Genomic DNA, 24,154 nt, shown 5'->3' with positions numbered 1-24,154 from the left:
CAAATGTAGGACAAAATTTTCAAATGGAAGACACTTTTTTAAAAAAATGGAGGACACGCGAAAAAAATTTGCTGATTTTTTTTAAAAATGTTAGTATAAATGCATGTTTCTGAGGCTTCTATAGACAATTGCCCCCCAAAGGCCCCGGCGGCAATCAGCGGCAGGACTGGGCTGGGGCCGGTTCCAAGGCCTTGCCGGGCCGCATCCAGCCCGCGGGCCGCAGGTTGCCTACCCCTGAGCTAGAGAATGCTCTCAAATCAGAGTGCCACTGCATTTGATTGTACTGGTGTGTAACTTGTATTGAGGACAGAAGGCTGCTGTCAGAAATAGAATAGTTTCCATTCAGCAAAGGGGTCAGGCAAGGATGCATACTGTCACTCTATTTATTTAGCCTATATGCAGAAAACATACGAAGAACAGGCTTAGACTCAAAGACAGGAGGTATGAACATTAACAACCTAAGATTTACTAGTGGCAGAAGCAAAGACCTGCAGCAGTTACTGGGGAAGGTCAAAGAGGAAAGTTCTAAGTTAGGCTTAATGTTGAACATTAAAGGGGAAAAAATGGTCACATAAGATACACAAGAATTCATCCTAGATAATGAGAAAATTAAAATAGTAAAAGTGTTTCCATTCTTTGGATCAAATATAGACCAGAATAGAAACTGCAGTCAAAACATTAGAAGAAGACTAGAGCCAGCATGGTGTAGTAGTTTGAGGGTTGGACTATGACAGGGGTAGGCAACCTGCGGCCCGCGGGCCGGATGCGGCCCGGCAAGGCCTTGGGACCGGCCCCAGCCCAGTCCTGCCGCCGATTGCCGCCGGGGCCTTTGGGGGGCAATTGTCTATAGAAGCCTCAGAAACATGCATTTATATTAACATTTTTTAAAAAATCAGCAAATGTTTTCACGTGTCCTCCATTTTTTTTTTAAAAAAAGTGTCTTCCATTTGCAAATTTTGTCCTACATTTGTCCTGGTTTATTTATATATTTAATTTTTTTAAAAAAATATTTCATTATTTATTTTTTTGCTTCGGCCCCCCAGTTGTCCGAGGGACAGCAACCCGGCCCCCAGCTCAAAAAGGTTGCCTACCCCTGGACTATGACTATGGAGACCAGGATTTGAATCCTGGTTTGGCCATTGAAACCCACTAAGTGACCTTGGGCAAGTCACACTCTCTCAGCCTCAGAGGATGGCAATGGTAAACCCTCTGAAGAAACTTGCCAAGAAAACCTTGTGAAAAATTAATCTTAGGGTCATCAACTTGAAGGCACACAACAACAACAACAACAACAACAACTTGGGAAGAGTAGCTGTGAGAGAACCGGACAAAACCCTAAAGGATATAATGCTGAATGTCCAAGCCGTTGTATTCCCCATCACCAGGTACAGATTGAGAGGTGTACAATGAAGAAAGCCTGTAGAAAGATCAGCTCTTTTGAAATGTAGTGCTAGAGAAGAGTGCTAAGGACACTGTGAATGTCCAAGAAGAAAAATAAATTGGTTCTAGACAGATTAAGTCCAAACTCTCCCTCGAAACCAGTATGACTAAACTGAGGCTCTCATACCTGACGACATCATGAGAAGTCATGAATCATTCAAAAAGGCAATAATGATAGGAAAAGCTAGAGAACAAAAGAAAGAGAGGAAGACACATGCCAGATATTTGGACTCAATCAAGGAGGCCAGTGGCCTGAAACAGCAGTAACTGAGTAGAGCAGTTGAGGACATCCACAGGGTCACCATGAGTTGAAGACAACTTGAGGGCAGTTAACAACAACAGCAATGTGCTGTATGTGGGGCTGCCTTTGAAAATGGAAGCTGTGGTTAGCAAACTGTTAATAGGTGTTCATCATAGTACGTAACACCAATCTTACAAGAAGTGTACTCGCATTTAGTTTGCATTTGAGCTCAATTCAAGGTACCAGCCCTAAACAGTTTGGGAACAGAATATTTGAAATTTCAGACTGCTTCTTGCCATATAAGCCTGGCCATAATTCAAGATCTTCCATGGAGGTCCTGTAGTGTGTCCTAACAGTTTGCGAGGTTAAGTTGCTGGCTACATGTGACAAGGCTTTCTCTATAGCAGCATGCTGACTGTGAAATCTCCCTGCCTAACTGGCTCCATCTCTTCTGAGCTTCTGGCAGGCAGCTAAAAAAAGATGTCCCATGGGGTCTTTTGACCTTGAACATGCTCTGGCTCTTTTAACTCTTTGGTTTTAAATTATTGTTAATTAGGGTTTTTTATTTATATCTTTTTTTTAAAAAATGCTTTTATTCATTGAGTTCTGATGGGTTGAGAGATGGTATATAGATGCCTTAAATAAATTTTAAAAAGAAAAAAATCAGCATCTGAAGATACTTGTCATTTTTTTGGGGGGGGGGGTGCTTATTTAGAAAAGATTGGCAATTTTGCCAAGTTAACCCCCTGTGATCTATTATTTTACTTACCGTATCTGTTTTCTGCTCTGATGGATTACTACTGAAAATAAAAAAATAGCCATACTGCTTCTATACACACAAGAGCATGAAGTTTGTGTTCCAAGAGAGCATTGTTGCGATGCTGAAGCTGTGGAATAGTTGGTCAGAAGAAGTTTGCATCCCCATCTTCACCAGCTTTTACATGAGTTCTTAAACCACTTTTATTCTGTGGATATGAATTCAGGCCCCAAACAAACAGGCCAAAATAAAGTTGCTTCGGGTCACTTTGGAGGTATGCTATTTAAATGATGCATGCATCTTAAGAGTCTGGAAGCTGAGCCAAAACTGTGCTGTAGTCCATCACATTACATACCCCACTGTTCTCTGTAGTTCTGACTTCCAAGAATTTAAAGACTTTGCTTTAAGCACTTTTGAACTCTTCTTTGATGCCTTGCTCCATCTTAGTGTTCTTCTTTTCTTAAGGCATACAAATGCAACATAGCTTTCTTTTGTACCACATGTCATTTCTAGAAATCAGAAAGTTAAAAATGCTCCTAGTTTCTATTTCCAGTGAACACTTCCTTGTCAAGAATGAATATATAATCTGTTTAATATGCTGTAAATTAATGTAAATTATATTGCTGTATTTCCCCCTTTTAATTTACATCTGATCCTATTCTGCATCTCCAGAGCATGTACTGAAGATGTATTCACTTGTATTTTAAATGTTAGTCAGGTGGTCTTAAAGTTTACAATCTAGATTAATTGAAGTGGAAAATTTAGAGAGAAATGAAACAAAAGTAAAACAAAAGTCAGTAACATTGTCTATAAAATCCTTCCAACACTTCCTCTATATCTGATATTGTCAGAGATTTATAACTTTGACTTCATAAATATTTTCTAATGAAAACATAAGAAAGTGATCACAAAATTAGAGTAATTTTTCTCTTTTGTTAGAGGAGTGTATTAATCTGTAACTTTCTAGAATCTATTGCTACTTCTGAAAAATGCTGATGTTTTTTATTTACTTTATTATTAATGATGCTTATTTCTCTTCCCACTAGCATCAGCACCAGCCAGAAGTGTTACTAAACGTAGGATTTCTCCCAGCATCAATTCTACTTGGGAAAAAAGAAGTGTCATCATGTCTAATATTACAATTGATCCAGATGTCAAACCTGGTGAATATGTTATCAAGAGCCTCTTTGCTGAGTTTGCTGTTCAGGCTGAAAAGAAAATTGAAGTTGTAATGGCTGAACCTTTGGTGAGTTTTCTAAGATGCACTGACTTGTTCATGTTTATTTAAAATTATTTAACCTGACTTCGATAATAGGAGGTCGGTGAAACATACAATATGGGAAAATTGTCACTGGTCTACAGTAGAGCACCAGATAATCCAACTGTACCTTTCTTCTTCCTGATAGCTAATAGGATTTCCCTCTTTCCCTGTATAGAAGGATCATGAGGGTTTTTAAAATAACAGAATGCTTAGTAAAGCAGAATTACTTAGAGATATACAAGAAACTGCAAAATAGAACTGTATCAAAGAACTCATTTCCTGTCTCAATGAAATTTATTTTTTTATAAATACTATTGTGACTTGTTACCTTGTGTCTTTTAATCTGTAAGGAGAAGCAACCAGAGACCATTGGTTACAGGAAGGAAAGCTGAAATGAGCCACAGACCTTTAATTTAGATGTGACAAAATGTTATATTGTAAGGCACTGAAAGAAAGCTACTAGGCAGAGACAATCAAGAGAGCCTATGGGTACATCTTCTTGTTTTGGCTTGAATATCAGCTTCTTTTTACAGTTTGGAGAAGCTGCAAAGGCTATGTTGATTTTTAAAATTATTTGTAGTTTCTTTACTCACTTTAGTATTGACTTGTGTACATAAGGGCTGTAGTAGGAAAGTGAACAATTATCCTTCACTTTCCTTCTAGGAATATTTGGTATCTATATTAAGCAGAATGCAGAGGGACTAGTGCAGTGGTGGTGAACCTTTTCAGGGCCAAGTGCCCCAACTAAATGTTTTTCCAGCACCGGGTATTACCAGGGTAATAATTGCCAGGGGCAAGACTTCCATCCCCTGGGGGAAGGACTTCTACCCCTGCATCTTTCCTGGTCTCCTGCTGCCTCCAGAGTGGGGGGGGGGGGGAGGAACAGTCATGCACACTTGTTCCACCTTCTCTCCATCAGGTACTGCACAAAATGGCATTGTGTGCCATCTCTGCTACTTGTGCCATAGGTTCGCCTTTACGGGACTAGTGCAATGTGAACTTGTGGTAGAGATGGGGAAATTAATCTGGATGATCTTGTAAGGTGAAAAAGAAAAACTTACATTTATTGTCTGAGTCCAGTAAACAGTTAGACAAAAGAGGTTGACCTGTACTTGGCTAAATGAGCCCCAAAAGTTGGCTTCCAGGACTTTGCCTGATAGGTTTGCCTGATTTTAACCTAGAAAAGCTAACAAAATATACATAGATGTCGCATTCAAATCCTTCAAAGTCCACTTCCTCTCAGCATGCTTTTGAGGGGAAATGTCAAGGAGCTGCCATTGCTGCCAATTTCCCTCCCAGGCATTCAAAAAGTCAACTGTGGTGCCACAGTGGAGAGAGTAGAGGGGATTCATGCTTCTTTTAGATGCTCCTGGGACAAAGCTAGCTCTCACCATTTCACCATTCAGAAAAGGTGACGATTCCATTTTTGATAAGAGTTAAAGGACAGTATTTACATTGATCTATGAATATATTTTTTTTGGGAGGGGTCAATTTTTAAACTAAAATTTCTAGACTTATACATGAGTATATTTAAATCCTCTTCAGCTACAGCATCTCAAATCTGAAAGATTAGTCTACTGCCCGAAACAGAAGGGCCAAAAGGAGCAGCTTCTGGCTGTTTCAGAGGCATGGTGTGCAGACGATGCATGCCTCCAGTGTGGCCGGAAGCTGCCAGCAAAACGAGAGGCAAAAAATGCTTGTTGCTGTTAGCTTGTTTAGGACCATAGAGGCAGCCCGTTTTGGAAGTGGGCTGTCCGATTATTGCAGTCCTGGGCCAATTGGGGCCAGAGGCCACTCCAAGCCACCTGCCTGCTTTGCCCCTATATGTAAAAATCTTTGTCTGCTGGTAGAAAGGTAGCAGAGAAGACCAGTTTAGTCTCCCTCTGCGAGGATTACAGAGTCTGAGTGGGGCCATCAAGGAATCCCTCCCATGCATCCCCACAAAATGTGCCTTTGTCAGTGGAACACAAGAAGCAGTCTTGCCCAAAGATCTTAACATTGGAACATCTCTTATGAAAGAATACTTTTTTTCAGATATCCTGGTCCCCATAGATATGTGGTTTAATGCAGTACTATTGATAAATGGAAGCCAGAAATTATCCACTTGAAGACTAGAGGGATGGGCCTGTCTGTTCTGATGGATACTTGAAAGTATAAAAAGTATAAAAATCTAATTAGACACTTTAAACTATAGCTGCCACAGCTCAGTTCTGTATAAAAAGATGCTTACAGTATGAAGCATCCAAGTAAGAAAGCTTCAGACGTATCCACCAATAGTATGAACTGCTGCATATGATTTTTCAAAGTTCTGGTCAGTGGAGCAAAGTTCATATTTATCTGATTTGATTATTTGTCTTTGTTTATATAGTGGTAGGCAATGTTGATTTGGATATGGGGGTACATTTGCAAATTGTGAATATTGTGGATCATGGTGTGAATGTGACCGTGTCTAATTTTTTAAAACTGTAAACTTGACAGCTACAAGAAGTGTATGCTTTACATGTACAGAGATAGAGCATTGGTGAACTCTCTAAGGCCTGGTCCAGATGGGCGCAATAGGACGCCCTCGTCATGTGTAAGGGGCAGTGCTTCTAGGCTCCCCTCGCCCTTCACTCATGATGAGGGCGTCAAAATGGCGGCGCCCTGTACAGATGGGCGCAGCCATCATTACGTGATGGATGCCTAGGGTCCGCACATCGCGGTGCTATTATGACATCGCAAGTGCGCCATTGGCACACTGTGGCGTCATAATCGTTTTTTGCGGGTTCTTTTTGGTCTGTGGGGAAGTCCTGCGGTCTGGAGGCTGCGGCTTCCCTGCGGACCAAAGCTAGGCGCTGGGAGGCCATCCTTTTGGGACGGTCTGTCCCACGCCTAAGTATTGGACTGGTCAGCTCAGTATTTATACATAGGGAAGTGTTTGAGGTTTTCCTCTAAATGTGTTCATCTTTAAATGTAACTCTCAGGTTCTATTATAATTTGTTTCTGTGGTTGAGAAAATACTTGGGTTTGCATGGTGCCATTGAAAAGGGCAATTTAAAAGCAGACAAAAGGTTATTTTCTAACATACACTTAAGCTGCACTTTCTCAAAATGCTGCTGTTTGGTATGCTTGTTGAGGACAGTTGACTTTTGCTCCACTTTTTACTGATAAGCAATCAAGAAAAAAAATGTAATCCGTTTTCTTGGAAAATGGTATAGGTATAATAAACTGTGTTTGTTCACCTGCTGTGTCTCCTTAGTCTGTCCGATTTATTGTTGCCTAAGTTCACATTTTAAAAATCTACTTCTTTAGTAGTATAATAAAATAGTTTAGATTTGATACTGTAAATAGTATGGGTATAGTAAACTATGTTTGTTCACCTGCTGTGTCTACTTAGACTGTCTGATGTATCGTTAGCTGAGTTCACATTTTATAATCCTACTTCTTTAGCGGTAGTGTAATAAAATAATATAAATTTCATATTGTCTCATTTTCATATGCCACCTGGATCTATTCTGGGAAGTAGTTTTCAAGCTCTCACACACATTTTATTCTTTTGCATTTTTAAATTGTGTCGTCACATATTATGAAAAGCACATGATATCTGTGTGGACTTGGAGTCCACATCTGTTGGAAATACACGAAGGGCAAACGGAGGACGACACAATGGGGTGTGTGCAGTAATGTGCGCTGCCATTAAAATAAATAAGGACTCAAATATTGATTTTCTGGTTTTGCGCGGGGGGAGGGGTCTGGTATGGATCCCTTGTGAAAACGGAGGGGAAAGACTATTCTTAGGGTTTGTAGTAGTATATAGTGATTAGATTGGTAAGTGAATAACTCCAATAAAATGGTCATGGCAGAGATGCAGGCCATATACTGCCGCTGTTGTGTCTTAAGTTGTTTCTGACTTATTATGACCCTAAGGGAGAACTTATCGTGGGTTTTATTTTATCCAGATGGGATTTGTCTTTGCTTTCCACTGAGGCTGAGAGACTGCAACTTGTCGAAATGCTAGGTGGTGATAAGACACAGCTCATCAATGTTAACACTGACTTATCCTTTGTTGGTGTATGTGTAAGAAATTGTGTTAGGGCTTTATTATTAACACATCCAGTTTCAGTCTTAACATTTCATCAATACTAGTATTATATATTTATATAAAAATTAGCTAGCTGTATTTGTCAAATACAGTTGATCCTTCTTATACACGGATTTTTTATACACGGATTCAAGCATACACGGTTTGAAAATGTTCCAAAAAAGTATAAATTTACCTTGATTTTCCATTTGTTATTAGGGACACCATTTTGCTTTGTCATTATATTTAATGAGACTTGAGCATACACGGATTTTGTTATACACGGGGGATCTTGGAACCAAACCCCAGCGTATAATAAGGGTCCACTGTATTGCCTGCATTGGGTGCTGATACAGTTATACTTTTTTCCCTCTGTTTATGTCCAGTAATTTGCTTACATTGCTTCCTTGACTGTTAACTACACTGGCAATGATAGTTTTTCAGTGCCACTTCTTCATAAGATTAAATTAAAGGCATTTGTGAATTGAGTTTTTAAAAGAAATTAGAAACCCAGGGTTGATGAAGTCCTGGCAGAGAAGAGGACCCATTGGTTCTACATAACTTCTTTGAATTTTGTATTGTTTTGTATTTTTGTATTGTTTAGCTTTTGCCATTCAGACTGGTGTAAATGCTTCCTATTTGCTAAGATTTATTACTGTCTACTTTCATGTATGATGTTTAACATAACAGAGCTTTAATGCAGTGATTGCTCACTGTACTCTTGTAATCTGTTCATCCCTAATTCAAGCCTATTTAGTTATTTTGCTCAGAGAAATTGATTTTAAAAACATTACAAAATAGCCACCTAAAGGAAGAAGCATTGCAGTGCATGTAAGTAGAGAAAATGTAAAACTATGGCAGTTGGGTAAAAGAACAAGAAACGACTTGCCTCTACAGATGGGTGGCTGAGCACCGCCCCGTTAGCCCTATATGGAGACCGCAGCAATCATACGCCACCACCTCCAGAAGGAGCAAAAAAGCCCTGAAAAGGAGCTTCTTTTTTGCATCTCTGAAGGGATGCCATAGGCACACTCATGCGCCATGATGATGCCCCTTGTGTACAGTGATGTTTAGGTGTTGTGCACGCGGAGTGTCATCGTGGTGCCCGGGCAGCGCAGTGAGGGCTCGGAGTGTCTGGACACTCAGCCCTCACCGTACCTACAAAGTGCCGGTCCGTAGAGCCTCTAAGTGTTTATAATCTTTGTTTTAAGAAAAATCTGGAAACAGATGCTGGCGAAACGTCAGGAAGAAAACGTTCTAGAACATGGCCACATAGCTCGAAAAACCCACAAAAAAATAAATAATCTGGAATGTTTATCAGTTTATAGAGAGGGATCTCAAACTGTTCCCACCTAATAAAACCAGACTCAGTGAACAAAGGCGCACAATTATAAGAGTGATACACACACAAACCAAGTTTGGAATAAGGGTTTGCATTTTAAATCTCCTCTAGTGCACAAGTCAGAGCTACCCATAAAAGCCAGTGAGGGTATCTAGAATTTTAACAAAGCTATGGTTGGAAAGAAATGTATGTCTACTTTAAGCCCTCAAGTACAAATAGGAATTAGTTTTTTGTGGGGGTTTTTTTGGGGGCTATGTGGCCATGTTCTGGAAGATGTTCCTGACATTTCACCAGCGTCTGTGGCTGGCATCTTCAGAGAATGCTGGCATGGACATGAGTGGGGTATATATACTCTGTGACTCTTGGTTGAGAGGAAGTGATTTACATGTTAATCTCTTTGTTGATCTGTTGTTCAATGGCAAGGCTTCAGGATGTCTATTTAATTAGTGATCCATTGTCTGCTGGAAAACTCCACTGAGCCTGGGTGGTTTTCATTTCCTTGGGCTGGGGCTTGATTTTGATGTTTTGGAGTGTTTCCTCACCAGTTTCCCTATTCTGTCTGTGACACAGACACTATTCTGTCTGTGACACAGACACTATTCTGTCTGTGACACTTTTGATGTATGGTAAAAAATATCTTCCCTTTGGGTGGTTGTTTGTCTTCACTCCTATGGGTTTTTCTGGGTCTGTTAGGCCTTCTGGAATTACTAGACTTACACTGAGTGAACAATGCAATATGTTTTAGTTCTCCAATATCAGTACATTTTATAGTCTTTAGCTAGCAGAAGACTTACAACAAGTCTTGCAGTGTAGTCTTCTGGTAAACTGCTTCAAAGAGCAAATCTGTTACGCATCACAGTTTGGGAGTCAGATTGAGACTGAGAAAATAGTATAACACAATCCAACAACATATTCCTCTGTTAACATTGCACATTGGAAGAATGGAGGCAAATTTGGATTCTGGCCCAAAACAAAACACCTTTTCAGCTTTCAGCAATGGGCACACTACTTAACCACTGCCTCTGCCCCCTTTCCTCAGTGAAAATCAAGCACGTAATTGCTTGTAGAAGTCTCTCCCTTGACTTGTGGACTACATCAAGAGAAGTAATAGTACCAAACAAACTACAGTCACAGGGACTCTGATTCACAGGGAATCTGTTCTGGGCACACACACACACCCGCGAATTGGAAATATCGCCGATATTGGGGTCCCAATGATTTCAATGGCTGTGCGCTCCCGTGCTTGCCATTTTCTTTCCTCCCCACTTGCCATCCGTGAGTAATCAAGACCGCAGATCCCAAGTCCACGAACAGGGAGGGATGTCTGTGTTGTGTTTTGGTGAGACTTCACCTGAAATACTGTGTTAGGTTGCACAATTCAAGAAACGTATTGACAAGCTGGAACATGTCAAGAGGAAGGCGACCAACATGGTGAAGGGTCTCATATCCTCACGCTATGCGGAACAGCTTAGGGAGCTGAGTTTGTTTAGCCTGGAAAAGAGAAGGTTAAGAGGTGTCTTGATAGCCAAGTTTAAATATTTGAAAGGATGTTATATTGAAGATGGGGAACACTTGTTTTTTGCTGCTCCTGAAACTAGGACAGGGAGCAGTGGATTCCAACTACTCGAAGGGAGATTCCACCTCCACATTAGGGAGAACTTCCTGACAGTAAGAGCTGTTCGATAGTGGAATATGCTGCCTCAGAGTGTGGTGAAGTCTTCTCTTTTGGGGATTTTTAAACAAAGGCTGGATGGCCATCTGTTGGGAGTGCTTTGATTGTGTCTTCCTGTATAGCCAGCGGTTGGACTGGATGGCCCTTAGTTTAAAGCTCCACCATTGGTACTTGGAGTACTTCTCGGCACATAAAGCACTGGAACTGAGCTCCTGTCTCAATATCTTTTAGTATCAGCTTCACACTGTAAGCAGCTTTCCATAGCATGACTCAGCAGAAAAGTTGGCAGCTAGAAAAGGAAGGGGCTTTTATGACAGGCAGAGTAGTTCTTTGGCAGAATGTCCCACCTCTCCCAGAAATATCTCCTGAGTGGTAACATTTCCCAGTTGACTGACCCCCTTAAACCTGGAGGAAAGAACAAACAAGCTTTACTAGTGAAAAAGAGAGGTTATTGGCTCCATCTGCTGTTTGAGCAGGCTGATTGCATGTTAATCAGCGCATTGCTTTGTGCTTTCAAGTCATTTCCAACTTATGGCAACCCTAAGGCATACATTTAAATCTGTGTATAGTATTGGGCAAGGCATTTGGATTTGTAAATTCAACCTTTGGCTAAAATTGTTTTCATACCAGTTTGTTTGGCCCTGTTAATCCTAACGGATCTTTTTATTCCTGCCTGAAGCTGTCCTCCATTGGGCTGTCATTGTCAGTCATATCCGCATTAGGCTACAATAAGGCAAACATTGCCATTACCCAGCGAATCAAGGATATCGACTTGCAAACCCATAGAAGCCATTCATTATTACATCTTACTATTAGGATATCAGGGAAAATTAGTAAATGTGCCAGGTATTTTGAATATCTAAATATTCCTAAGCAAAAAAGAGCTGTTATGTTGGCAAGGTTAAATATCCTTCCATAAGCAGTTCTGGAAGGAAGATATAAAAAAGTATCTTACCACTGTCGGTTTTGTCCTTGTGGTCTCGAGGAAGTCGAATCAACCAGCCATGTCCTTCTTTGTTGCCCCCTTTATATGGAGTCCCATGCTTTTTATATAACTCCTATTATTAAGCAGCTACCCAGAAGACAGAAGATATTTTACGTTGAATATCTTTTGGCAGACTGCAACAAATATGTAACCAGTAGCTATTACTCTCCGTATAAGATATTTGAAACAAATACAGTAAACCTTGAAAAAATGTTTATAGCTGCTATTATTATTTCAGATACTATGTCATTTGTTATATGAAATTCTATTTGTTTTTATGAATCGACTGGTGATGTCAGTCTATATGTATATGGATGGGATATGCCTTTTATATTTTTTCTCTTAATCTTTAATTTTTTAACATATATTCTTGCTTGACCAAACACCCCCAAATGGGTGGATATTCTTGTTAATTGATACTTAAATGATTATGCTAAAGTCACCTTTTTGTAAAATTTCTATAACCCCCCTAAATCCTCTTCTCAATTGACACATGACTGAGAGTTTTATACCATTTTTGTTCCCTCACTGATAAGTATGGACATTGTATTATGTCTACATGGATTCTTGGTCACTGTGTTATTTTTATACTGCCTCTGTGCTGTAACAAAATTGTTGTTGTCCCCAAGACAAGGTGCATAGTACAGAAGCTATTGTGCAGCTATCATAGCCTGCCTAATGTTTAGGCTTGCCCTGATCATGTCAACTCTTCAAGAATCTGGAAGTTTATTTCATTTCTTAAATTAGAAGCTCCTCTTTGCTACATAGAATATTTATTTTTGCACTTTGTCATTCAGTGCTTATTTTGTCTTCGTATAAAATTTTGACAGTCTTAAAGCTTTGGACTGATAAGCATATTTCAATATTGTTTAGACTGCAATAAACAGAATTATTTAGATTTCTGTACAGTGGCATCTGCATCACTAGTGCAGATGTCACACAGTGCATTAACTAATGGTGTCACCCCCATGGACCTCCTCCTTGTAAGTACTGACTCTCCCTCCAAGTGAAAACCACCCCTTCCATTGGAAAATGAAACAAAAAACCTTTCCTGGTGCAAGGTATATAATGGCTCAGAACAACATTCCCCCAACAGGATAATGCTGGCAGCTTCCAGTTCAGTGGTGTGGTGTGGTTATTCACTCTGGCTTTAACAGTGCTATACATTTCTTTGAGTTTGGTTTGGTATTTGGGTAATTCCTTTAATGTTTCATCTAAAACCCTGGGCAAGTACACCACCACCCCGACATGAGGCACCTGCCAGCTGCTACAATATGGTGCCCTCCAGATGTTTTATAGTACAGTTTTCATCAAGCCTACATGCACAACCACATGGCTAGGGATGATGGGATTTGCACACCAGAACCTTTGGCACTGGCCAGATACAGCCCATGGATTACTGACTGGCCGTTTCTGATCTGAATCAAAGTCATACACACCTCAGAAACTTCCCCTCAGAACCAAACACTAATTCCTTGAAGTTGTGCAGGATAGTGCTGTAAACAATTTTTTTCTCTGAAGGAAATTCTTGGAAGCTGACTTTACTTCAAACATCCCGTGATAGATTGGAAAGAAAAGGGGAAGCAAAGCAGGGAAAACTTTATTTAGATCTGCCACTCTTTTTGAGAAAAAAGCAGCAAATTAACTAAAGCCAAGCAAGCTTCTTTCCATCTAATGACTATTAATTAAAAGGGAATGGTTTACACCAGTAGTTCTCAAACTTTTTACACTTGTGACCCCTTTTAATAATAATAATAATAATAATAATTATTATTATTATTATTATTATTATTATTTCTATCCCGCTCTTCAGCCAAAAGGCTATCAGAGCGGCTTACAGTTTGTTAATTAGACATTTCCATGCCCTCAGGCTTACAATCTAAAAAAGACAAGACACAAAAGGAGAAGGGAATGGCATTTACTTGAAGATGTTCCGCCTCCCACCTAACTGCATATGAATTAAATTTTGTTTGTTAATGTGTGTGTTTTTGTTCACAAATTCATGTATTTTAGCTTTTTGTAATGAAATACCATATTTTCCGGCGTATAAGATGCTCTAAAATTGGGTCAAAAGTTGGGGGTCATCTTATAAGCTGGGTTGAACCTGGCAACAAGAGAGCCCTGCGGCCCGGTGCACTCACCTGGCCTATTCTGCACCGCCGGTGGCCTTCTACCGCCTTCCAGGTCTCCAACGGCCCCAGCTGCCAGCTTCGTAGGCCTCCAGAGGGTCTTTGACGCCAACGCTCAAGGCCAACTGCTGGCTTTACAGGACTCGAGAGGCCTCTTGAAGCCAGTGCGCACATGGCCACCAGCTTCGCGGGGGGGGGGTGTTCTCATCTGCAGGGTCACCATGCGTTGGGGTTAACATGAAGGCAGTTAACAACAACAAAGCAGATTTTGTAGCATGCCAAAATAATTTCTTCTGCACAGTTATTAAAGGTGCAGGAAACCTGTATTCTTTACATTCGGTCACTCCAGCCAAGCATGAAACAGCGGGAACTTTGCTCATGTTGAGATCAACTTCAAGGAAGCACTTTGTAAAAAGTGCTTTATTTTAGTTTTACTGACTGTTTCTTTATCCTACAAATAACATGTAAATGTTATTAGTGCTTGCTAGGGTAGACGCTCAGACTGGAAAACAGCTCAGAATTTCAATGAATTCTTTTCTAGGAGAAGAAATAGCTGAAGGGAAGGGTATGATATAGATGGAAAGCAAGCAAGAATGAAGCAGAAAAAGAAGTTTGGCCATATATTATATAATAAATATTTATTATATAATGATATATTTATTAAACTTATTTATATTTATTATATAATATATATTTATTAAACTTATTTATTAATATATAATAATTTAATACATATATTATTGTATAGTATAATATTTTGTTGTAATTGCTATTGTAGTACACAATATACAGTACATTATTAATTTTATTAAAATACTTATATTCTAAATTTCTCTAAATCCTATATCAACACAAAGCCTAAATTTATATAACTGTAACTCCTATTATGTTTGGATTTATAATATGGTTCCTTCTATTGTTTATACATATATTGATAATATCAGCATGCCTCCTCATAGAATAAAACCTCAGAGTAGTGTATAGTATGAAAGGATCATGAAACACTTTTAGAACACTTTTTAACAGGAATAAATACTTTTTTTAAAAAACACTGTACAGTACAGATCTGCTCCAAAATCTCCCCCCCCCCCCACTGAAGTCAGTGAGGGGAAACTTGCAATTTTATTTAAAATTGAGCATTTATGGCAGGCTTTGGTGAGGAAGGAGTGAAAAATATTCCTTTCTTAGTTAGCAGGTTTTGCTCCCCTACCCAACAAATCAGCACACAGGTGGAGAAGTGGTTCACACACTGACAGAAGGGAAGAAAATTGTGAAGCTTGCCATCAAGTGCCGGTTTCTCTACCTTGCCTGCCGCTTCTCCCCCATCCCATACTGCCCTCACCTGCTCTTTTGCAAGATGGAGTGAATGCCACCACTGGCATACAGTGGAAACATCACTGGGGCAAAGCAGACAAACCGAAGGCACCATTGCCACCTCTTTCATCCCAGCTTCCACACAATCTAGGAGATAGTGTCAGATCAGTTTGCCTCCTGGGTGTTCAAACTCTCTTGTAAGGGTGGAAACATGCCATTTTCTCCAGCTGGAAACTTTGGGGGAAGAGTAGGGGTAGAGAACTGAGAAAGAAGAACTGGGGTTCTCATTATGGTCCCACTTTAAAAAGAATCTGATTATTGGGTGTGATTTGGGTTTATTTGCTCTGGCTATCCTTGTATGTGTTTGGGAGGGTGTGCATCCGGGTAGCTCATGATCAAACTAAAGGGGTATGGTTGGCTGCTGACCTCCACAAATGTTTGGAACACTCTAATGGCCTAAATATGTGTGGATGCGGCTTCTGTGTATTTTATCCAACACTTTTAAATTAAGATTCTAAAAATCAGTCATCTTTTCTGTCACTGTTGCAGTATTTTATGTAATTTATTTTGGTTTTACCCCCAATGGTTTTAACATTTGTGAAAAAACTATATATCTGGGATATGGGGATGTACAAAAAGAAGAGTAGGTCCTTTTTTAAAAAAATTAATGGTAATATATCTAGTTTTGTGAATTTTGACCTCAGGAAGTTACAGTGTTTAAACGTGGAACTGGTAGAAGACACACAGTTTGCTTACATAGGTTCTTTAAATTGTAATTTGAGTCAAGTGGACATCTGGTGCATATTGATTGTATTGCTTGAACAAGTTGTGTTGCTCTTTCACAGTTAACCTGTTTGGCATGTACCAAGTTCCATGATAGCAGCAGGGACCGTCTGCTGTCACTGTTGGAATTGTCAATAAAATGGCATCATAAAAGTGCTACTGAACTTTAGCAAATGCATGAACAGAATGCTGGCAAGAAAACCAGTAACAAAAAGCTGATGAAAAATTCCACAGTGCAACAGCAGTGAGGGAAGGCAATAAGTCTTACTGAACCTGCTACCTCTTGCATTTATTTTTACTAAACAATGAAAATGAAGAAAGATTGCACAGGAAGAAATATGGCACTTGTTAGCAGAGAAAGACTTGTTTCAAGACGTTTGAAACAAATGCTTTTTTCATGTGCTGAACATTTGTAGAGAGAAAGAGATTGGATGACTGGAACATCATGCTCAGAATGGCAGGCACTTGTTCTTCCTCCAGGGTCAGCTTTGGAAAGGTTATTCTGTGCCCTGACAAGGATAAGTGCAGTTGATACCCCTGCCGCCAAAATCAAATTGAAATGAAATCTAATGCAAGATGGAATAAATGCAGACCAATTTCAACGCTTTAAATGGACTTGATAGAGAAGATGACATTGTTTTTTGTGTGGGTGACATGAGAGGCTTGAATGAAAACCAGTGTGGTTCAGTGGTTAGAATGTTGGACTCTGGAGTCCAGAATTTGAATCTCGTCTTGGCCATGGAAACCCCACTAGATTGGCACATCATACTCTCTCAGCTTCAGAGGAAGGAAAAGGCAACCCTTCCTGACATAATTTTGCCAAGAAAACCCTTGATAGCCTTGCCTTAGGGTCTCCATAAACTGGAAACAACTTTAAGTCACAGAACAACAAGAAGCTTGTTTACATAACACACATTTCAGATATTTAGTGGAGACCCTGTGAAGCCCTCTTTAGAATATCCATGGGCTTTAGTAAGATGGTGATTGTAAGTTTTTGTAGCTGTTTGTACTGTTATTTGGAAAGTGCAAAATTAATCCTCAAAAGTGTAACAAGTACTATTGGAATAGAAATGTGTGTACTTATGAATTACTACTCTGCTTTTGCCATTGGGCTTTGGGCATTATTGGGAGGGGGCCTTGAATTCTGAAAAGGGTGAACTTCAAAAGAGGAGAGGTAGGGCTCAAGTAGCAACCTAACATTTCTTCTTAAATTTTTGTACCGGTTTGTTAGAATAATAATTCTTACTCTCCCCCCTTACTCTTTTTATTGCATTTTATTTGTGCCATTCTCATAATTTCCTTTCTGATTCTAAAACCAAAGGGTTCAGAAATGTTTGTTAAAGAATTATCCATGTTACTAACTATGTAACAATACAGGCAAGAAGGTTACTTGAAGTTGCTTCTATCAGTGGAACCAAGAGCAACAGTAATCCCCAAGACCCAGCCTCCTGCTTGCATTAAAAACCTACTTTGAAGGTCTCAAGACCTCCAGAGCAAGTTGTGGGGCAGCAGAGGGGAAGGGGAAGACTGCCCCTTTGTGTTGGTGCAATGTGGAGTTTAATTCTCTTACCTTAATTTCAAATATTTGATATATTTGATCATTTTTAATTGTTAAAACTATCTAGGAAGATAACAAGAATCAGCCTTAACTATTTTACATGTGTATGATGGCTTGATCTACTGTCAGATGTGATTTGAAGACTGTGATTTGAAGATTTAATTTTATTATTTTGATTTTAGGAAAAACCCTTGTCAAGATCTCTTCAGAGAGGTGAAGATCTTCAGTTTGACCAGGTTGGCCAAGTTTTGATTTAAAATATTTTATGTGACATGAAAATATAGTGTTTGTTCAAAAACCTAAATTATTCAATATTTATTAAAATCTGATGTACAAATGTATGACAGAAGAGACTGGGTGCAATCAAGGTGACCATGCCTGATCCTGCAGGATCCAGAGCAGTAGAGGAACATGGCCTTGGAAATGTCTCATCCATAAGGTCTTCATGAGTTGAGGTTGACTTGAGGCAGTTTACAACAAGTTGGGTCAGTCTTCCATGATCACTCTATTGATCTTGTAGTTTCAGGTGGTCCAGGTGATCCTATGTCAGCATAACAAAATAGATGCAAACAAATTGTGTCTTGGTTTGCATAGCCTCTCCCTTGCCTTTGTGGCACATGTCATTTATATCTGGAATTCTCCTGTTTACTAAAACCATGACTAATTGGAGACTCCCAATTACAACTGACTAGACTAAGATTATGTTGTGTTTATGCCAACTGATTATGTTTATATCAACTGATCAGAGTTTTAGAAAACTTAGTTTAGCCACATGTTCCATTTACACTAATGCCATCCACCCATACATACAAACAAAAGTCCCAAACCCTTTGAATCAATTTACGTGGTTGACATGATGTCAAAAACCTTATGTAAACATTTACTTGTGATTATAGGTCAGGCATATGCTGACCATTACAATATGTAGTCTGCCCTCCATATCCATGGATCCCTTACCCATGTATTCAACCATCCATACATGGAAAATACTCAAAAAATATATAAATTCTAAAAAGCAAAGCTTGATTTTGCCATTTTATATGAGTGGCACCATTTTACTACACAATTGCATATAATGGGACTTGAACAGGGGATTCTGGACCCAAACTCCGGTGGATACCAAGGACCTAATGTTCCCTCCATCCCATCCAGCCAGCTGCTAACTTTTGTTGATGTTCAAGGCACATCTTAAAATGCTAAACAAACAAACTCAGGGCAGGCCTAAAAGTAATAAGGTTCTTCTGAGCACACATGCTTCAGAACAAGAATTTCTTCTAAGCATACAAAGTGGGGAGCCCAAGATCATCAGTATTCATATATACAAGTACAGTTGGCACTCTGTATCCATGGATTTTTTATCAATGGATTCAAGCACCCACAGCTTGAAAATAATCAGAAAATATATAAATTCCAAAAAGCAAACCTTGATTTTGTCATTTTATGTGAGGGTCACCATTTTACTACACCATTGTATATAACTGGTCTTGAACATCCACATATTTTGATATCCACGGGGGATTCTGGAACCAAACCCCAGCAGATACAAAGGGTGAACAAAGGGAATAACTTCCAAAAGTGACTGTGTTTGGGTCTTTTATTCCAAGAGTGTAAGTGTAGATACTGTGCTTTGGCATGCATGCTATGTTCCATGTGGGCAATACCTATGGATTGCATTCAAGAAGCACTTGATAATGACAAATCTCTGCAGTGTCTTGTTTTCATAGGATACCATCTGCATAGTAGAGTGCCACAATCTTTACATCAAGTATATACAATTATTACTTTATCTCTTTTCTGGGTGCATCAATGGCAGCTGATATTCTTCCACAGTGCAACTGGGTACTTGTTGCCAAAACTCTTATCTTAACATAAGCCAAAGGTACAGAGGTTTGCATGCATGCATGCATGTTTGAATAGAGGAAGCATTCCATGAAATACCTAAACCATTTATCTTTACAGTTGATAAGCTCTATGAGCTCAGTAGCAGAGCACTGTCTCCCCTCCTTACTACGCACCTTGTTTGATTGGTACAAGCGCCAAAATGGAACTGAAGATGAATCCTATGAGTACAGGCCTCGGTCTAGCACAAAATCTAAGGGGTAAGTTTATATCAGAGATTGCCACCTTTAGGTTATTAGTGATGTCTACAGTTAGAATAATTAAACATGAATAATACTTTTCTGGCCTCAACATACACTTAGCTATGTGTGTCAACTAAAAGACGTCCTACCTGTATGTTCATATAAATCAATCTGCAGTAATACTAAGCTATAGGAAGAAGACCAATAGAACATTAAATAAGAAGTAAAAGTGATAACATGGAAAACCAGATATGGCACATATAAAAAGAAAGCTTTACCATTTCGGGACAAAAATTAGTTTAATCTTTTGCTGACAAATATACAGAAAAAACTAAGGCAGTCCTAATGCCAAGACTAAGGGGGCAGTATCACAGTTAATACAGTGATTTGTTGGGGTAGAGTAAACATTGCTGCAATTTGTAATATTGATTGGTTCTAACTATATTGAATAAATCATGTAAATTTCTCTATAATTAAATGTCTGGTTAGTAGATTTTTCCTTTTTAAAGTTTTCCTTTTTGTTAATATGACATATTAAAGTTGGTATCAAATTTCATGTTTTGACTGGATGAGACAGTTAAAAAACATATTCAATAGTATTGACTACTTATGCCAAAAATAAAGAAATGTGATAGATAGATAGATAGATAGATAGATAGATAGATAGATAGATATGAGGTTTGCATATGTTAAATAACCTAATGTTTGTATTTGTTTTAGGGATGAGCAGCAGCGTGAGAGGGATTATCTACTTGAAAGGAGGGATTTAGCTGTAGATTTTATTTTTTGTTTAGTTTTAGTAGAAGTTCTAAAACAGGTAAGCTCTTTAATTTCTGCAAGCTAAGTGCTCTGTCTTGTAATATTTCTGTTTGTTTAAATACGTGAGTATTTTTAGATTGTAAGCCTGAGGTCAGGGAAATGTCTAACAATTTGTAAGCCACTCTGATAGCCTTTTGGCTGAAGAGCAGGGTATATTATTATTATTATTATTATTATTATTATTATTATTATTATTATGCTTTAAGTACTTATGTTCAAAACCGAGGCCAGCTTAAGCAGAGGATATAGAATATGAATCAGTCCAGCTGCTCAAAACATTCCATGCTTCCTGGATTTTTATCTTACAATGTGCCGTTTAAAATAGTTTTTTGTGGGTTTTTCAGGCTATATGGCCATGTTCTAGAAGAGTTTATTCCTGATGTTTTGAGAATGCAGGCATGGAAGGATATATATACCCACTCCCTGGGGAGTGGGGAGTAATTTCCATGTTAATCTGTGTATTGTTCTGTTGTTGATGGCAGGGCCTCAGAGTGGGAGGATATGCAAAGAGGATTAGTATCTGCTAATTTGTGATCATTGTTTGCTGGGAAAGCCCCTGACTGTAGGTGGTTTCTCATTTGCATTTGCTGAGTCCTGCTTTTGTTATTTTTCCGGACTGGTAGCCAAACTTTGTTCACTTTAAGTGTTTCTTCTTTCCGGTTGAAATTATCCAGATGGTTATGGATTTCATTGGCTTACCTGTTGTTGGCATGGTCCAAAATTTCAGTGTTAGCAAACAGTATTTTATGCCCAGAATGGTTTATAATGTGTTTGTACACTGCATTTGGTGATCCCAATGTAGACTTGTCCACAGCTGCCGTTTAAAACTTCCATCCATTAAATCGAAATGGGTCAGTGGCATCCCTGGCGTTGGTGTCACCCGGTGCAGGTGCCTGGCAGTACTGGGGGACTGTTGTCATTTAGCTGCCCACCCAGGGCTGCATGGGGGGGAGGAAGCGAGGCACTGAGGAAGGTGGGAGGGGCATGCAAACTTGTTTTTCTTTTCCTGGTGCCTTGGCCAGCTCAGGCAAGCTAGCCAAAGCACTGGGGGAGGTAGAAAGGGTGCACATGTTTGCCCTTCCTTCCCTATTGCTTTGGCTTGCTGGGTTCAGAGCACCAGGATAGCAGGTAACGTGGGAGGAACATGTGTTCCTCTTTCTCTGCCACCCTGGCTCCTTCACAGCGGGAGGGACCAACTGAGAGTCACTCATCCTCTGTGGTATCACCCAGTGGAGTCCACATACCTCAATGATGTCAGTAAAACAGAAATTTCATTGAAAAAAGAGAGGTAAGTACAGTGAGCCCATGCCATACGCAGGCTCATTACAGGCGGCTTTCAGCGTACTCTGAAGCCGCCCAGCTATAGAAACAATGGCGCATGCACCTGTGTTGCATGCACATGGCCGCGCAAGAAGCCCAAGCCCCATTCTATCCAATGGGGCTTTTTGCTTTACGCGGGGGGGGGGGGGGGGTCTGGAACAGATCCCCCACATAAAGCGAGGGCCAACTGTAGTAGGAAGCAAATTTACTCATTTAAATACCCACTCTCTCAATAAATATAATAATAAATAATAATAAATAAAACTTTTATTTGTACCCTGCTTTTCTGTAAAAGAACAACCAAAGCAGCTAACACAGTTAAAACATCCAACATGCAATACTTATTACGTATACTATTACAAAATCCCCCCACCAAAATACAGAATTAAATACATTTGAATTAAATTAATTTTTAAAATAAGCTGTTAGCAACAATATAAACAATGAGCAGAGTGGTAGCATGATATAAGAACTGAAGGAATAATCATTCTATAGCCAAGTGCTTCTATTCAGAAAAGGCCTGCCAGAAGAGATCCATCTTGATGGCTTTTTTAAAACTATCTAAGCTGGTGATTTGTATGGCTTTAAAGGTACATCCTTATGTCTGTTGTGAAAATGTCCATCAACAGAGAAAGTTCTATTCTGATACGATTGCTAAGCTGTAAGAGTAAAGAACACATGTCGTAGCTACAAAGCTAGGAATTAACTTCCTAACAATTTTATTTGAGTAATTCATTATTTGACCAAACAACTAGTTGCTTTTAAAAAGTAATATTCCAAATTCTGTCTCTGTGTTACAGATACCTGTTCATCCAGTGCCTGACCCTTTAGTTCATGATGTTCTAAATTTGGCTTTTAAGCACTTTAAACACAAGGAAGGGTAAGTATTTTTTTAAAATAACAAAAGTTCTTCTAAAATTCTGATGGGAAGAAATCTCCAATGTTCATTCTATATATGTTTTATTACAGGTATTCAGGAACTAACACTGGGAATGTGCATATTATTGCAGATTTATATGCAGAAGTAATAGGGGTCCTTGCGCAATCAAAGTAAGTGTTTTCTTTTCATTATAGTTTTTACCCATGACTTGTTTTTGTATTTAAATTTGTATGACTAGTGATACAGTTAATGTGAATCTTTGCCTTACTGGTAGGGATTGTCGTCTTGCAGTGATTAATTGCCAGTTTGGTAATATAATTATGATGGGAATATCACTCCTGATAATTTCATCATATTTGAATAGTAGTACATCTTCCCTCAGTTTTGAATATAGGAAACTGGTTTTGGATGAATTTAACTGCTAAAGGTAGAACTGACTTCCTGATAGCATGGATACTAATACAAAGATATTTCATATACATAAGCTGAACTCATTTTGGTGTTCTGCATGTCATTTTGTATTTTCTCCAAATGGTCTGGGGACAGAATTCATAAATACACGCACACACATCTGCACACTCATACACCCAGGAAATGTCTTTCTAATAATTATTGTGTTGGCCATTTCTAACAGTTTTGGTCTCTCTTTCCATGATCTAGGTTTCAGGCTGTTCGCAAGAAGTTTGTCACAGAATTAAAGGAGCTGCGACAAAAGGAACAAAGTCCTCATGTGGTACAAAGCATCATCAGCTTAATTATGGGTATGAAATTTTTCAGAGTAAAAATGTATCCTGTAGAAGATTTTGAAGCATCGTTTCAGTTTATGCAGGTAAGCTAGAGTGCCATTTGTGTCCATGATACTTTACACAATAAAATGTCAACAGCAACAACGAGAGGTGGTGGCATCATACAAATAGGCTAGGAGGTGGTTCCAAGTATATCGGGAAGCAAGGAAAAAAGATAAGTCTTATAAGGAGTGGATGGCTGGGGTGGGTGATGCAGAAAGAATTAATGTATTAATTGGGATGTAAGGCCAAAGAAACTGGGGAGGGCAATGCGTAATTTTGAAGGCAAGAATAAGGAGCTAATGTTGGACCTGGGACTAGAGTAGGGATATTAGGAGTTGTGTCTGTTGTTTCATTCATCAGTGAACAATTTTGTTTATTTCGTGTCGTTAATCTACTACAACAGGGTCAGTAAGTTAACTAGTAAAACTAGCAAAGCTTAGTAATTTACGCCTAATGTAAAGTTAAGGAGCCCTGACCAAGCCAGCCGCCACCAGGAGCTGGATTTTATCTGCTCCTTTTTTTGATCCACAAATCAGACTGCAATTGAGCTGGGACCATAGCAACTCCATGACCAACTTCCAAAGCAGGCTGCTCCTGCATTCCCAAGGTAGCTGGTGTCAGGAGCTGGATTTTTTCCACTCTTCCAAAGGACTGGATTTCAGCCTTGGAGTAGCTTTCAGCTGCTTTGAGGGTGTGCTCCATTTGAAACTATGCACCCACAGCG

General features: G+C 39.3%; 1 protein-coding gene across 10 annotated transcripts in view; it reads left to right on the top strand.

Moving 5' to 3' along the window:
* FRYL (FRY like transcription coactivator) overlaps positions 1-24,154 on the top strand; it is a 184,923-nt gene that overhangs the window by 55,272 nt on the left and 105,497 nt on the right. For all 10 annotated transcript variants that reach the window (XR_006103949.1, XM_042466787.1, XM_042466786.1 and 7 more), the window contains 7 exons: positions 3,485-3,684; positions 17,725-17,778; positions 19,502-19,641; positions 20,344-20,440; positions 22,563-22,642; positions 22,732-22,812; positions 23,303-23,471. Coding sequence is in view for 9 of the 10 variants with exons in the window: in XM_042466783.1 (XP_042322717.1) it covers positions 3,485-3,684; positions 17,725-17,778; positions 19,502-19,641; positions 20,344-20,440; positions 22,563-22,642; positions 22,732-22,812; positions 23,303-23,471 (821 nt within the window). In the remaining variant the exon portion in view is untranslated. The remainder of the gene's footprint in view (positions 1-3,484; positions 3,685-17,724; positions 17,779-19,501; positions 19,642-20,343; positions 20,441-22,562; positions 22,643-22,731; positions 22,813-23,302; positions 23,472-24,154) is intronic.

The sequence above is a fragment of the Sceloporus undulatus genome, chromosome 5, assembly GCF_019175285.1.
Source record: "Sceloporus undulatus isolate JIND9_A2432 ecotype Alabama chromosome 5, SceUnd_v1.1, whole genome shotgun sequence".
Taxonomy (NCBI): Eukaryota; Metazoa; Chordata; class Lepidosauria; order Squamata; family Phrynosomatidae; genus Sceloporus; species Sceloporus undulatus.
Note: the sequence above shows the minus strand (reverse complement) of the source record. Positions and strands in the feature narration are given on the sequence as shown.